This window comes from Xenopus laevis, chromosome 6L, assembly GCF_017654675.1.
Source record: "Xenopus laevis strain J_2021 chromosome 6L, Xenopus_laevis_v10.1, whole genome shotgun sequence".
Classification (NCBI taxonomy): Eukaryota; Metazoa; Chordata; class Amphibia; order Anura; family Pipidae; genus Xenopus; species Xenopus laevis.
The window spans coordinates 38,841,271-38,858,511 of NC_054381.1; the positions used below are offsets into that span (position 1 = coordinate 38,841,271).

A 17,241-nucleotide genomic window follows, 5' to 3' on the forward strand; every position below is an offset into this window, starting at 1 on the left:
CCCTGCGAATTTGTGCCTGGCCAATTAATTCACCCATCACTACAATACATCTGTAGCTTTACAAAACATTTGTTGTTTTAGGGGGGGTCAATGACTCCCATTTGAAAGCTGGAAAGAGTTAGAAAATCCTTGACATAAATATTTAATTGTTGCACAATATAATGACTTTAACCAAAATATTTTGGTCTTTTACTTTGAATTTATCATGGCTGTATGGAAAACCGAAGGCCACAGTATGAATGTATAAATTACTGATTTTTAACTGGCTGTTTTTTCCTTTTTGTGCAATCTTTCATTTAGAGTCTTCAGTGAGTAGCAGCTCTCCAGTATCTGGACCCAGCTCACCAAATAATGGTCCAGTTGTCATGGAAGCAGAAGACGAAACGCCTGTCTTGTCGGCCAATTCCCGTATAGAGGTAAGACTACACAAAGGTTGTGAACAAGAAATAAAAACACATGCACCTCCTCGGAAGGAGAGAAAAGCTCATGGTTTTAGGACAAAATACACCTTTTCTATTTAGCATTGTAGGCTGATCAGTATCAAATTATTTGTGGTATTCATGCAGTATTTCAAAGTTCTTCAAAACCAAGTGAGCAGAATAATGGACCTCACTGCTAGACAAATCAGCTCCTACTGTATTTAGTACGTCTTTTCCATGAAGATTTAAGTGCAGTATCACTGACCCATGAATCACCTATAACATGTAACCTCATACTCATGTTTTTGCTGCTGTGAAATTTATAGTCAGAGTTAAGGTTGGCTTGGCAATGCAGTTACTTCAGGTCAGCAGCAGGACATGATCTCCAGAAGCTACAGACACCATTCTACTTCCAGTTGTCCTCATTCATAATAAATTAATTGTTTGTGAACTGTGTTCCTCAGGGCAGGTGTTTGACCCCTGCCCACTGATTAGCAGCCTCCCTGTGGACTCCAGAAGGGGAAATAATGTTACCATGATGGCTAACATGTGGCTTTATCTTGTAACTCTTTGTACTAAAAGCCATGCCTGTCATATTGAGGTGGTAAAATAGAGACGTAATTACTTCACAATTAGACAATTAGGAAGTGGCCCTTCAATAATGAACTGTTTGAGGCTTAGGTTAGGAGAGTGAACTTCCATTGTCTTGCACATTTGTCCTGCTCCAAGAAAGAAATGCAGAAGTAGCAGTTTATTAATGAAGGAATGTAACAAAAGTCGTTAATGGATAAAATGTTGGTAAATGGAGAATGTTTTATTGTATGAAGATATTTCTCTTTTGTGTGTATTGAGTATAAGCTTTGCTACTTAAAGCATCTCATCCACCAGCTTTTTATAGCCGATTTATTCATTTTCAAAACAAGGGGATTGGGTAAATCGAAGTCAAAATATACAAGCGAGGACTTTATAACACTCAATTTATTTTGACTTTCTGTTATATTTTTCAATAACAAAAAGCGTGGCTGGTTGTCTTATGGCAAGTTTTTAATTTCTGATCTATTCTTAAAAAAAAACCTTGATTGCCCAAGAAAGAAAAGAGTGAGATCAAGAACTCACACTCATTTTAGCCGTAATAAATCAGCCGTTGGATATATGCAATAAAATTTCATTATAGAAAATACATTATTTTTATTTAATTTTTTTTGCTGTTTACTACTTTTGTTACATCCCCCCCCCCCACCAAGAAGTTTTCAAGCTGCATTTATCACATTTCAGAGGTCCACTGAGAATTGGTTTGTGGTTTCTAGTTCTCATACTTGAGTTGAAATTCCCTGTACCTTCACTGCCAAGGAACTGGAGTAAAAACATTAGCATTTTTTGTGTCTCATGTAATGAGAAGCCAGGATTTTTGTCCGTGTGTTGCTGCTAGCTGCTTTCATTGGTTTTGATGAAGTCCAAAGTAGTGAGAGTGAGACCAGAAGCACATACCAACCTGTAAATTAACCAGCACCAACATTACATAAAGCTTCAGGGATGCCGCACTTTCATTCCCATGGTTTTGACTTCTGCCATCAGCCAGGTTTATTTTTTCAAAATGCCTGGGGTTCACCAAAATTGATATCTATGCTGTCCACACGGTTTAATTTAATTTAAGGGTTTCATACATGTACAACAGCTGATCAGCAATTTACATAAGCAAATAACCATGTACCAGATATGGAATCAGAAATGAGTTGCAGGACACAATATTCCTTGAGAAAGGCTGCTCCTAATGAATTACTTTAGTATAGGTCCCCCAAAAAAAGGAAAAAATTCACTTCCAACTAGAAAACTTAAATCTGAACATCCAAGCAGAGATACTAATGAGGATTTTTGATATATATGAGATTATTTTATGCATTTATGCTATCTAATTGGCTTCTTGCAGAATTGCCCAGCTGTCTGGCCAATCTGCAGCACTTTCCTGTGCAAGGCAGTATGGACTGCAGACTCACATACAGTTGCAATAGAAAAACTCATGGTGGCATTGTGCTGCCAGACAAATAGAGGCAAGTTCATTTAATTCTAGTTTAATGTGTATGTCACACATTTTATTGGTGAGAAACTGCAATTCCCAGCAGTCCTTAAAGGAGTTTAGACTGGTAGCTGCAAGACCTGGACTTTCATTTTGCAAGTTCTGTGCTTACTGATCAAGTGCAAAATTACAAAATTCCTTTTTTCTTGGCTTATAACGATTTGTGTTTAGGCCTGCCTGTCCTTTAAAATATGGGGCTCATATAATATTTCTAAACCTATAATTATCAACAAGAACCCCAAGTCAGATGTACTTTATAAACTACCTGTGTAGGAATCATGACCATTGTTATTATTGTTTCGGCTAATAGTAATATTGTAATATTTTTCATTAGAAAGAAATTATATTGTAAATATTCAAATAAACTTCACATGTTTTAAGGTCACATGTTTTAAGGGGATATATTTCTTTTGGTGCATATTTTTTTCCATTTGCAAACCCATAATGCCCTTTTTTTTGCATGCTAAAGGGAAAGCTTTCACCACTGGGGGGCACTCTTGCATCAGGTAGCTTATGCAGTCATAGCTGCTGACTCTTCCTTAACGTCCTCTGCCCATTGATGGAATTGTGTGATATTATTCATTGCTTGGGTGCCTGAGGGGACATGCAGTGGTGCACTTGGGTCATCCCCAGCAGCCAGTGGGTTAATGTTAATTTTATATGTTGTCAGCCATTATACAAGCTAAATATTTACACACGTGCTTTCAGGGCAGCTATTACTTGTTCCATAGACGCTGTTTTCTTTTTCTAGAAGTGTATTGACCAGCCCTTTGTTTGCCTTAAACAAATTGGAATCCGCGCTATTTACTGATGTAATGCATTGGATCATTATACTATATATAGTGAATAAAGTACCCCCTCTTGTAAAATATAAGGATATTATAAGTTACCGAGGAGTTTCATGACCATATAAAAGCACAAGGCCGAAGGCCGAGTGTTTTTATACAGGTCATGGAACTCCGGGGTAACTTCTAATATCCTCATATTTTACAACTGGGGGTACTTTATTTATTATAATATACAAATTTCAATGAGTCAAGTGACTGAAATGACATCAGAACTCACCGTTTATAACTGATGACATTAGAACTCACCGTTTATAAGGATATAATTTACAAGATATTCATGGCTTTTGTGTATTATAGAAAATGATAAAATATAGGAAGCTTGTTAAAATGTACCAATGTTTATAGGGAAATTCTATTTAGTCAGTCATGTGCATCAAAGAGCAAGCCAAGTGCTGTTTTTCAGCAGTCCTGGTGTATTGTATTCATTGCCTTATTGCTATGTTTTGTATTACAGTCTACTGCCCAGCAAATCAGCTGCAGAAAAAAAGAGGGTATGGGATCCATTATTCAGAAACCTGTTATCCCAAATTATGGAAAGGCCTTCTCCCATAGAATCCATTTTATCCAAATAATCCAAAATTTTCAATGTACTTGATCCAAACTAAGGTAAAATGATTTGGGGTTATTTAATATTTACATGAATTTTTAGTAGACAAAGTATGAAGATCCAAATTACGGAAAGATCCATTAACCTGGAAAACCCCAGGTTCTGAACATACTGGATAACAGGTCCCATACCTGTATTTAGCTTCATTTGACTAAGGTCAATGGTTATCTTGCCATTATATTGCAATTCCAATGTTCACAAGATACAGAAAATCACCTCCAACGTGTTATAAGCCACCAGATTTCCAATGACACTGATTAGATGAGATCACTTGCTATCCTAGGCACCTTGATTGTTATTATTGCCCCAAAGAAAACCCTCGTAATATAACTCCCCTTGGTACCATTGCCCTAAACCAGTCTCTTTATGCTTCAGTCCCCATGGAGCTTTCCTCTGTACAATATTGCAGTGGCACTTCCAATTAAAGTTTAAAGGCTGAGCTGCACAGGCTGAGAATGGGTGACTGAAGGCAGACTGGGGACAAGCTGGGAGACAAACCCTCAGGGAGTCGCTGCCAGAACGTCTGCAGACTGGTCGGCATGTCTGCTGAAGTCTAGCAACTTCTAGATGCAAGTGTGAACTATATTGCGCCCATTGTTTTCCCATTTAACAATACAGGTATGGGACCTGTTATCCAGAATGCTCCGGAAGTGGGGTTTTCCGGATAACGGAACTGTAATTTAAATCTTCATACCTTAATGCCCGAACTCCATGGCGTGATGTCTTTGGATACAACGCTCTGAGAGGAAACGCAGGCGACCAGTCCGAGGCGCTGAATATAATTTAAGTTATAGAAACATTGAACCTATAAACTACACACAAAACGACTGTCGGATGAAGACGCAGCTTGTGGTGTTCGCATTTGACAGTTATGTCGTGTCAGATACATGTAGTTTGTAGGTGCAATGTTTCTATAAATTCTGGAGATTGGACCTAAGTCTTCTAGAAAATCATTTAAACCCAAAAGGCTGGTTTTGTTTCCAATACGAATTGATTATATCCATGGTCGGTCTGGGCCTGCGGGACACTGGGAAAAAACCTGGTGAGCCCCTGGCTCTAGTGGGCCCTGCCGGCCCAGATCCGCACCCTGGTTTTCTTCCTGCTGCGACCGTGTCAAAAAAGCGGTGTGAATGCACACGCTAACGCGCACTGATGCTCATGCACAAGTGCACGCTGATGCCCATACGCACACGTGCATCAGTGGAGTTGCCGGACGGGAGGCCCTGAAGCAGCAGCCCCCAGGTTCCAGAGGAGGTGCCCTGACCCTGATTATATCTTAGTTTGGATCAAGTACAAGATAATGTTTTATTATTACAGAGAAAAATAAATCATTTTTAAAAATGTGGAGTATTTGGTTAAAATGGAGTCTATGGGAGACGGGCTTTCCATAATTCGGAGCTTTATGGATAATGGATTTCTAGATAATGGATCCCATACCTGTACCTGTGCCCATTCTGACATATTGCTTTGAGTTTAGCTTTGAAATCAATCAACTTATCCAAAAGACTAGTCTTTGCATTATAATATGTATAGATCGCCATGATATTGTTACTTTTATACTAAAGTAAACCTTTTCTAAATAGCATGTACCTATATACTGTAGTTCCTAATTGGATATAATCATTAGTCTGACCCTATCTAGGAGCAGCTGACATTTATATTCAGCAATGTGCAGATGAATGAGATTCTAAGTAAAATCAGTTACAGTATGTAGGCTTACTAGGGATGGTGGGAGTAATAGTTAGCACAGTGGATGTACCCAAGTTTTTGCATTCATAATTAAAACAATGGATTCTGCATTTGCCTTGATGCTTTCCTTTTTTGTGGCTTGGTACTCTTGTTTTTGGTATTTTATACTCTTTGTTGTAAATGCATCCCATGGCCTAGTCTCTCTGGCTCAATGAATCTTTATATTTTCCTAAAGCTGTAAATTCCTTTTTTTTTCTTTAAAATAAACGTGTAATTTTATTTATTTTATGTAATTGATTTATATTTGAGCATTCCGGTTCTTTAAATTTGCCACCAAAGGCTAATAAAAAGGTCAGTGGTTCCCATCCATCCTACTGGGGAGGGAATATAATGGCACATAACAATGAATGGCTATTTTCTCGATGTCCTATAAATACAGTAATCTAACACCCTTTACTACTGTGCAGCCCATTCTGTTGATCATTCCCCCCTTGGGTGCACACAAATGTCAGAGAGAGAATTACTCATCGGGACTCATCTGGCGTTCTCTGGCCTCAGCCTGGGTTATGAGCAGCGTCGGAAAACAAAATCGTGCCGAGAAAGGTTATATTTTTGCATAACATCCTGTGTTTTTGTGTTGCGCCGTTCTGCACTGACAGGAGCACATTAGCCAAATTTATTTTCTTTAGTTAATTGATATCCCAGATTTATCCATTACAAAACCTATACACTGTCCATCCTCTAAATGCTTGACAAGTTATTATATTTACTTAGTCAATCCTGGGTGTGCTGTATGCTTCTTAGAGGTGGTCTCTTAACACTGCTCCATATGCTTTTTGTTTGGCAAGAAAGCAGTCACTGTTGTCATACTGCTACACAGGGTATTCTTTTTCAGTCATGTGACTCCCCTGGGTGTAATGTCTTGCCACAGCTCCTGATTGCAACAAGACCTATGTGGCTCTTATTGTAGAGCAGTCATCAATTGGGAAGATGCTCAAATAACAAAATGTGGAATTCACGGAGAGCTGCATTAGGCCATATGTTGAAAACCTGTATTTAGTGGCAAATTAAAAAAAATCAAGGGAAAATTCCTCTAATACTAATCTTAACGCAAAGGTGTTACTGAAAACTGCTACGTATACTATATGGGTTATTGCTCGACAGATATTTATAAGTTGATACCTCTGTAAACTTTCTAATGTGGGTTTTCAATTAATGTTCTTCATGATTACTAGATACAGTATCTAATAAAGGGGTCCTCGACCCAATAACTCTAGTTTGCAAAATGAGAAATACAGGTATGGCACCTGTTATCCAGAATGCTTGGGTCTTGGGGTTTTCTGGATAACAGGTCTTTCCGTAATTTGGATCTTTATACCTTAAGTCTACTAGAAAATCATGTGAACATTAAATAACCTCAACAGGCTGGTTTTGCTTCCAATAAGGATTAGTTTGGATCAAGTACAAGCTACTGTTTTATGATAGCAGAGAAAAAGGAAATCATTTTGAAAAATGTGGATTATTCAGATAAAATGGAGTCTATGGGAGACAGCCTTTCTGTAATTCAGAGCTTTTTGGATAACGAGTTTCCAGGTTAATGGATCCCATACCTGTAATAGAATTAGAAGAAACTTTCCAGTAGACAATCAAACCATGATTTTACACTTTCCAGGGGACTGGAAGAAAAAAGAAAATCCTGGAAAATGGGGATATATGAAAAAAATATATATGAAAAATCAAGGTTTTCCTGTAAAAATGGTTTGAAATGTCAAATGACTGGTGATAAACAGGGGTTTTTAATCAAAATTGTTTAAAATTATGAAGCAAAATGCTGGAAAACTTCAAATCCAGGAAATGCTTCCATTGAAATGCGTTAGAACATGAAGGGGCTATAAAAAAATTACATCTGGGAAATGTAAAATCAGGGGACATAGTGTGACTGTACATTCATTGAACATTTCTTTGGTTTTAAGTTTGTAAGTTTGTAAATGTAGTTGCAATTAAAAGCAGTATCTGTCTGTTTACATTCTCTGCACTACTGGTTCTGACTTATGACAATGTAGCAGAAGCCAGCTGACTAACAGATGGAGATTTGTTACTTTTTTTTTTTTTGGGTCAGATCCACAGAATGAAAAGTATCCACAAACACTGCTTTCACCTGCAATTACATTTACAAATAACGTTAACCCTGTTGTATTTTTTAAACTTAATGTATTGTGGAAATTTACATTTTCTTTCGTTATGCCAAAACACAGATTTTGAGGGAGAACTCTCACAACAGGGGCAGCATCAATTTGAAGGGATCCTCCCAAGAACAATAACCTTCCCCCATTTCATTAAAATAACATTGAATTACATAAAAATACTTTGGGTGGAAAAGGCTCCAGCTTGTCTATTAACAAATGTACACGAATAAACATTCAATATATGAATTTTAACATCAGTAAAGTGTAAGGCCAATGTAAAGCCTGCATTTAAGGTTGATCACGTAACTTTCCTGTATACTCCAGTAGCCTCTGAAGGCTGCAAATTACGATAACCATGAGTGAGGGCCCCAATTTCCTCCATAAATCACGCACCTTCCAAGGGCCCCTTCCATCACTTTGGCCCCAGGCCTGACTCCTGTCATGCCCTGCACTTTATAGCCCTATCACCCCAATACCAAAAAATAAGGGGGTTATTTACTAAACTCCAGTTGGCTTTTTGGGGCAAAACACAAATTTTTAATTTTTAAAACTCAAATTTATAAAAGACCAATGCAGCAAAAAGCCCAGATCTGAAAATCCACCATCTCCGTGTATAAGACAATGGCAGAGTTCCCTATCCTATTTTTAAGTTACTGTGGTCTGTGCTGAAATTAGGCCAAAAATCCGACCTTTTCGGGCAAAAACGGGTAAAAAAATGGTGTAAAAAACTGTTACTATTCGGGTTTTCGCTTGATTTCATTGAGTTTTTAACCGAAGCAATCAAATCGGGCTTTGTTAATAATAAATAAGGTCAAATTGGGTATTAGATTTTGTTCATGGTTTTTTTTATTTAAAAAATCAGATAAATTCAAGTAAATAAGTATTAGCCTCCTCCTGTACCCTGTACCCTTTCCCCTTCACTTCCTTCCTCTTTGAACCCTTTATGCCTCCACCCCTCCTAATGGGCAAACACAAACTACTACACCCATAATTCCTATCTTTTAATGCACCCAGTTCCCTATTACTTAACCCTGTCATGGCCTTGTTGTTTCCCAGTTCACTCCCCATGGGTATTCTTGAAACTCATTTAAACAGACCACAAATACACAAAAACTGGCCAACTGATCTGAAACATGCACATTGTTTTTGGTTAACATTTTTATTTTAAATTCTTCTTATTATAATAAATCATTTGTTGTTTTTTTCCAGAATCTGGTTTCACACCATCAACTTGTGCATCATGAAAAGTCTTTAAATCTCCTGAATCTGTATACATCCCCCTCTCTGCCAAATATTACTTTAGGACTACATGCAACAGCGACACAGCTTAATGTAAGTAATATATTCATTCATTAGTAATAGATTCCTTGTAATAGGTTAATTTTATAGGGGTGTGTGAGCCTTGCAATATGTTTGTGGGTACAAGTTGATTGAAACAGATCAGCGCTGTATAGTGAAATGATTTTGACACTGATTCCATCGCTGCGCTTGACCCTTGATATAAATAATCTCCAATGACATTTGAATGGAAGGTATCATTCAGGAGCAGAGCAAGCCAATGAGAGTGTGAGAGGAACATCAAAGAACAGCAAGTAAATAGCAAGTCAGATAAATGAGAGATAAATGAGAGAGAAGACAGGCAATGAGGAAGAACAGGCCATGGAGAAGAAGGAGTGAGAGGCACTGATTGGAAAGAAAAGCAATATATTACGCATCAGACAATGTTTTTAACTTTTCAAATGTCAGCACTGATAAGCCTGCAACTCCGAAAAGTCATGAATAATTATGATGTACCTTCAATATGTTGATAAAAGCTCCCTCCTGACCCTCGCATAAGAATCTGCAATTTGGGCTAAACCAGCTAATATGTTGCATACTAGGTTTGAATGAAGCAAATCAGATATTGTCCTAACCCATTCTAATAATGCCAGTCCTGATTGGAAATATGATTGTGCTGTTGGTGGATGCTGATACTTTTGTGCCAAAGCTGGCACTGCTAATGTGACGCTAATTTATCAGTGAGACAAATGTGTAACTCATTCTACTGAGTTACAGTAACTGTATTTTCAGATTTCAATGTTTATTTTCCATGCTGGCACTTTGTTGCCGGGTGTAAAATAGTTATTGACTAGTGATTTTACTGCATTTCGCCACCTGCGAATTGATTTGCGAAACTGCTGCGAAACAATTTGCTGCGACTATAAAGTCGCTTGTGTAAAAATTGTTGCCCGTCAAAATAAACTGACTTTACGCATTTGGATAAAAAAAGTCGCACATGTAAAAAATGTCAAGCACGCAAAAATTTTTGCGTGTCAAAATTATTTTGACGCCCTTTGACTTTAATGCATTTGGACAAAATGTCGCATATGTAAAAATTGTTGCTTGAGTAAAAATGTACGCGTCAAAATATTTTTGACGCCCATTGAATTCAATGTGAATTGAAATGAGTTTCACAAATTATTCGGCGAAACGAAACAGGACAGATTTGGCCATCACTAGTGAAATTTGGGAAACGGCGAAAAATTAGCGAAACGTTGCCGTCTCATTTTTGGATAACACATTTGGACGCTGGCAAATATTCGCTGCAGTTTCGCGAATTTATTCGCTGCCGGCGAATCGCGGGAATTTGCAGCAAATTAGCACCTGACGAAAAAATTCGTCCATCGCTACCCATCAGTATTGTTGACTCAGCATTCAGGTGCAGATATCCAGTTCCCCAGAGAGCAGAATGGCATTTGATTGCTCATATCTATTCTATTAAGAATATAAGACAATGTGCCATTTGCTTCTAGAGTCTAATGTTAAATCCACATGCTGCATGGCTAGTTAGCAATTAATTTAGGTGCATGTTGCATGGTTGCACATAAATCAGATTAGTCTGCAGCATGCATCTAAATTGATTGTAAAGAAACAAAATAAATATGTGAGTGTGTCCAGCTTTATACTAAGTGCCCATAGAGTCATTCCACTCCTGCATCACTTTCAGCTCATTTACTGAAAAACTCTGTGCAGGTAATTGCATAGCCATGTGGAAATTCATCAGGGGGTATACATGACATTGCTGGTTATTAGCTGGATAATTAGTAGGGGATTTGTAACACAGTAGAGGATTGTGAACAGAAAACACTTGGTTCTGGGAAGGACTACAGAGTCCACTGTGAAAGAAGGGACAATATGTGGCTCCTTTCAGCACGAAGTTTGGCACAGCAGTGCAGCTTACATAGATGGACTCAGTCTGGCGACTTATATATTGTTCAACCAAACCCGTAGATTAGATTCAGATTCATTTCTTTTTACTCAAGAAAAGGCCTACAGAATAAACAAAAGTACTTGTTTTGAAATAGACCCACTTGTGCTCAGTCAGTATTTTTGGTGTTAATATGTGACATTTGTACCTTGGCACCCTGGGAGCTTAATGACGTGTGCTTGGGATCACCCCCACCTTATAAATTATAATCATCCTTTCTAGTAATGATGGTGACAGTAATAGCTAGTAATAAGGCTGCATATAAGCAGCAATGGGTTATAGAGCAGAAACTGGTTCCATGTTGAACTAGATCCTATATTATTCATATAGTAACACTTATCTAAAGAAGCAGTAACCATATCTACACACATAGAAAAGGCACATGTTAAAGGGGGTTGTTCAACTTCCAAGCAATTTTTTTTAAGTTCAGTTGTTTTCAGATCTTTAGAAATAAAGATTTTTGTGAAATTGCTTTTCATTTTTTATTTTTTACCTGTTTTTCCAAATTTTATGTTGTTCCTGTGTCTGGTGCTTCAATTTGTCAGCTCAGTAACTCAGGTGCATATTCTGAACTGTTACTACTGTTGTTACATTATTTTATTGTTACATTATTACATTACTATTACAATTTGATACATTAGTTGATACATTTCTCAGCAACAGTATTAGCAACTATTATATTAGTTCTAACAGCTGCCTGTAATGAAACTCAGGGATTCTGCTCAGCAGGGACAAAGATAAGAAATGCATCACCTAGGGGTAGATTTAGGTTTTTTTTTGTGGCCAAAACTGTCAATTTAGACTAGGGAACTGTTAAAATTCAATTAGAGTTTTTTTTTAAAAAAATTCGAATTAGATTTTTGAAATGTAGCATTCACTGGACCTTTAAGAACTCGAATTCGACTATTCACCACCCTCAACCTGCCGCATTGCTGTTTTTCTGCCTATGGGGGATGTCCTGGGATCAATTTGAAGTGGTTTGCAACCTTCTGAAAAACAAAGTTTTTTTGGAGAAAAAACTCGAATCGAATTTGATTCGAAAATCTCACCCGAGTACAAAAAATTAGATTTTTGTTTAAATAAATTGCAGTTGGTCGAATTTCGATTTCATGGCAGTTTAAAATACTCCCATGAACTCGAAATTCGACCCTTGATAAATCTGCCCCCAATGTATCAAATTAGAGCCCCCCCCTCCCTGGGTTGCTTCAGAAAGACAGAAAAAATTAAACTGTACACTCAATATTAGAAAAATTGCCACAAATAGAAAGTAACTGAAAAAAGTCTTTATTTCTCATGAACTGAAAACAACTGAACTAAAAAAAAAAAAACAACCCCTTTACAAGAATAATTTGTTCCAGAGGGAAAAGTCTTGTTTGTTTCCCGTTTTGTTGATGAGCCTGATATACTAATGTATTCATTCACAGAGATCATTGTTATACCCAAGACAAAACACTGAATTCATTAACAGTGAAATCTCTAAACGTGCATGTAATGAGATTAGAAGTTGTTTCTTTTCATTTTGCAACTCAGACCTCATCTTCATTAAAAGAGCAACAAAAGTACGACCCGCAGGCACCTCGGCAGGGGGTTTCCATGGCCGGACAGTACGCTGGAGGCATCCCTACATCCACAAATCATGTCTCCCTGGAAGGAAAGGCCAATAGTAGTCACCAGGCCCTACTGCAACACCTACTGTTGAAAGAACAGATGCGTCAGCAGAAGATTTTAGCTTCAGGTAATGCCATACAGTCACACTGAAAGACTGTCCTCTAATGAGATTCATTTTCATCCACTCTAAATGGCATATACAATACTTACTGTAGTAAGACATTATTTACTCCACATGACATTGGAAATCTACTGGTAACATGAAATGACGATATTGTCGCTGATGTGATTAATGAGTGCCAAATAGGGTTTCCTTTAAGGAATTTTAAAAAGTCTTAAGTATTTTAAACAAAGGATTTGCTTCTTATCTCCACTTAACCTCCTTTGCACTTGGTAAGTGCTCTGTCTAACTGATCCCTAAAGAATTTGGTTTTTCACTGCTGGTCACTGATCAGTAGATGGAAGCAACACTTCACACCGGTTTTGGTTACTTATTGGAAGCTGTTCAGTTCATGTGAAACTGTAAACTCCACTCAGTCAAGAAAGATGGTCAGCTACAGGCTTCATACACTCCATTGCCAGTAATACTTGGTTACACTGATCATATTAGACAGGTATGGACCTGTTTTCCAGAATGCTCAGGCCTGGGGCTTCCCTGATAACAGATCTCTCTGTAATTTTGCCTTAAATCTACTAGAAAATATTTTAAACATGAAAACCCAATAGGAATTTCTTCCAATAAGGATTAATTATATCTTAGTTTGGATCAAGTTCAATGTACTATTTAGTTAATACAGCGAAAAAGGAAATCATTTAAAAAACAAAATGTATTATTTGGATAAAATGGAGTCTATGGGAGACGTCTTTTCTGTAAAGCATATCCAGTATTCTAGATAACGGATGCCATACCTGCACTATTAAAATAACGGCAGCCTAGCTTTAGCGCTCTCTCTCTCTCTCTCTCTCTCTCTCTCTCTCTCTCTCTCTCTCTCGGTCTATCTATCTGTCTGTCTGTCAGCCCAATGATCCTTTTTGTTATTGCTGTGTTGGGTTAAACAAAAAGTCATAGCTCACATTATTTATTTAATGAATACTCAAAAATTCACTTTGCTATTTGCTAAGGTGGGACAACAGTTCTGCATCAGTCGCCCCTGACTGCAAAGGAAAGAGTCTCACCAGCCGGGAGAGTAGCCCACAAACTGCCTCGCCACAGGCCCCTCCACCGAACCCAATCTGCTCCTCTACCCCAGAGTACCCTGGCTCAACTGGTTATCCAACAGCAGCACCAGCAGTTCTTGGAGAAGCAGAAACAATATCAGCAGCAGATTCACATGAACAAAGTAAGTAACATGGGGTTGAGAATATATACACAGTGTATCCTGACAGCAGGTCCTTGTCTTGTAAATTTAGCTGCAACCTGACTGATAGGGATGTAGCGAACGTCGGAAAAAAAGTTCGCGAACATATTCGCGAACTTGCGCAAAAATGCGAGCGGTTCGCGAACGGTTCGCGAACCCCATAGACTTCAATGGGAAGGCGAACTTTAACATCTAGAAAAGACATTTCTGGCCAGAAAAATGATTTTAAAGTTGTTTAAAGGGTGCAACGACCTGGACAGTGGCATGCCAGAGGGGATCAAGGGCAAAAATGTATCTGAAAAATCTGCCTGTGTGTGCTTGGAAGAGATAGTGTAGGGGGAGAGCTGTTAGTGATTTCAGGGACAGATGATAGTAAGCTTGCTGGCTAGTAATCTGCTTGATACTGCTCTGTATTGGAGGGACAGAAGTCTGCAGGGATTTGAGGGACATTTTAGCTTAGGTAGCTTTGCTGGCTAGTAATCTACTGTTCTCTTTAAACAACTGCCATACGTTGACCTTGTAGGCATTGTTTGCCCAGTTTTTTTGGACGCAGCCACTGAAGCACAGTTGCCAGAAAAAATATGCCATATAAATGCTGAAAATAGTAATTTTTCGCCATACGTTGACCTTGTAGACATTGTTTGCCCAGTTTTTTTGGACGCAGCCACTGAAGCACAGTTGCCAGAAAAATTATGCCATATAAATGCTGAAAATATAAATTTTTTTGGTTGCAGCCACTGAAGCACAGAGGCCAGAAAAATTATGCCATATAAATGCAGAAAATATGCATTTTTTTGGTCGCAGCCACTGAAGCACAGTTGCCAGAAAAAATATGCCATATAAATGCTGAAAATAGTCATTTTTTGCCATATACGTTGAGTCAACGTATGGCAAAAAATTACTATTTTCAGCATTTATATGGCATATTTTTTCTGGCCTCTGTGCTTCAGTGGCTGCGGCCAAAAAAACTGGGCAAACAATGCCTACAAGGTCAACGTCGTTGACCTTGTAGGCATTGTTTGCCCAGTTTTTTTGGCCGCAGCCACTGAAGCACAGAGGCCAGAAAAAATATGCCATATAAATGCTGAAAATAGTAATTTTTTTGGTCGCAGCCACTGAAGCACAGTTGCCAGAAAAATTATGCCATATAAATGCTGAAAATATAAATTTTTTTGGTTGCAGCCACTGAAGCACAGAGGCCAGAAAAATTATGCCATATAAATGCTGAAAATATAAATTTTTTGGTTGCAGCCACTGAAGCACAGAGGCCAGAAAAATTATGCCATATAAATGCAGAAAATATGCATTTTTTTGGTCGCAGCCACTGAAGCACAGTTGCCAGAAAAATTATGCCATATAAATGCAGAAAATATGCATTTTTTTGGACGCAGCCACTGAAGCACAGTTGCCAGAAAAAATATGCCATATAAATGCTGAAAATAGTCATTTTTTGCCATACGTTGACCTTGTAGACATTGTTTGCCCAGTTTTTTGGTTGCAGCCACTGAAGCACAGAGGCCAGAAAAAATTAAACCAGTAGGGTTTGCACCCTAGTTTGTAACGGTGGCGGAGGGAGGAGGAGGACGCTAAAGGACAGCTGTGTGTGGAGTCATGAGGCTTGAAGAGAAGGACAGCTGCATAGAAGTCAGAACAAGTCTTCCGGCGTGCAGTAACCCTCCGAGATCCACCCCTCATTCATTTTAATAAAGGTCAGGTAATCGACACTTTTGTGACCTAGGCGAGTTCTCTTCTCAGTTACAATCCCTCCTGCTGCACTGAAGGTCCTTTCTGAGAGCACACTTGAGGCTGGGCAAGACAAGAGGTTCATGGCAAATTGTGACAGCTCTGGCCACAGATCAAGCCTGCGCACCCAGTAGTCCAGGGGTTCATCGCTCCTCAGAGTGTCGATATCTGCAGTTAATGCCAGGTAGTCCGCTACCTGCCGGTCGAGGCGTTCTTTGAGGGTGGATCCAGAAGGGTTGTGGCGCTGCCTTGGACAGAAAAACATTTGCATGTCTGACGTTACAGACTGGCCAAAGGGCTTTGTCCTTGCAGGTGTGCTCGTGGCAGGATTACTGGCACCTCTGCCCCTGGAATGTTGATGAGTTCCTGAAGTGACATCACCCTTAAAAGCATTGTACAACATGTTTTGCAGGCTGGTTTGTAAATGCCGCATCTTTTCGGACTTGTGGTATGTTGGTAACATTTCTGACACTTTATGCTTGTACCGAGGGTCTAGTAGCGTTGCGACCCAGTACAGGTCCTTCTCCTTAAGCCTCTTGATACGGGGGTCCTTCAACAGGCATGACAGCATGAAAGACCCCATTCTCACAAGGTTGGATGCAGAGCTATCCATCTCCGCTTCCTCATTATCAAGGACTGCATCATCCACGGTCTCCTCCCCCCAGCCACGTACAAGACCAGGGGTCCCCAAAAGGTCACCACTAGCCCCCTGGGAAGCCTGCTCCTGTTGGTCCTCCTCCTCCTCCTCCACAAAGCCACCTTCCTCCTCTGACTCCACTTCTGGCACCTCTCCCTGCGTTGCAGCAGGTGCCTGGGTTCGTTCTGGTGATTCCGACCAGAAATCGTGCGCTTCCAGCTCCTCGTCACGCTGGTCTACAGCCTCATCTGTCACTCGTCGCACGGCACGCTCCAGGAAGAAAGCGAAGGGTATTAGGTCGCTGATGGTGCCTTCGGTGCGACTGACCATATTTGTCACCTCTTCAAAAGGTCGCATGAGCCTGCAGGCATCGCGCATAAGCACCCAGTAACGGGGAAAAAAATCCCCAGCTGTGCAGATCCAGTCCTACCACCCAGTTCAAAAAGGTACTCGTTGACGGCCCTTTGTTGTTGCAGCAGACGTTCCAACATAAGGAGCGTTGAATTCCAGCGAGTCTGGCTGTCAGAAATCAAACGCCTGACTGGCATGTTGTAGCGCTGCTGAATGTCAGCAAGGCGTGCCATGGCTGTGTAGGAACGTCTGAAATGGGCCGACACCTTTCTGGACTGGGTGAGAACGTCCTGGAATCCTGGGTACTTGGAGACAAAACGTTGGACTATTAAATTTAACACATGTGCCATGCAGGGCACATGTGTTAAATTGCCTAGTCTCAACGCTGCCAACAGATTGCTTCCATTGTCACACACCACTTTTCCGATCTGCAGTTGGTGTGGGGTCAGCCACCGATCGGCCTGTGACTGCAGA

At 39.5% G+C, this 17,241-nt stretch overlaps 1 protein-coding gene across 4 annotated transcripts in view; it reads left to right on the forward strand.

Moving 5' to 3' along the window:
- Positions 1-17,241, forward strand: part of hdac9.L (histone deacetylase 9 L homeolog) — a 285,273-nt gene that overhangs the window by 249,795 nt on the left and 18,237 nt on the right. For all 4 annotated transcript variants that reach the window (XM_041565959.1, XM_041565960.1, XM_018267376.2 and 1 more), the window contains 4 exons: positions 301-416; positions 9,033-9,155; positions 12,601-12,805; positions 13,801-14,018. In XM_041565959.1, coding sequence (XP_041421893.1) covers positions 301-416; positions 9,033-9,155; positions 12,601-12,805; positions 13,801-14,018 — 662 coding nt within the window. The remainder of the gene's footprint in view (positions 1-300; positions 417-9,032; positions 9,156-12,600; positions 12,806-13,800; positions 14,019-17,241) is intronic.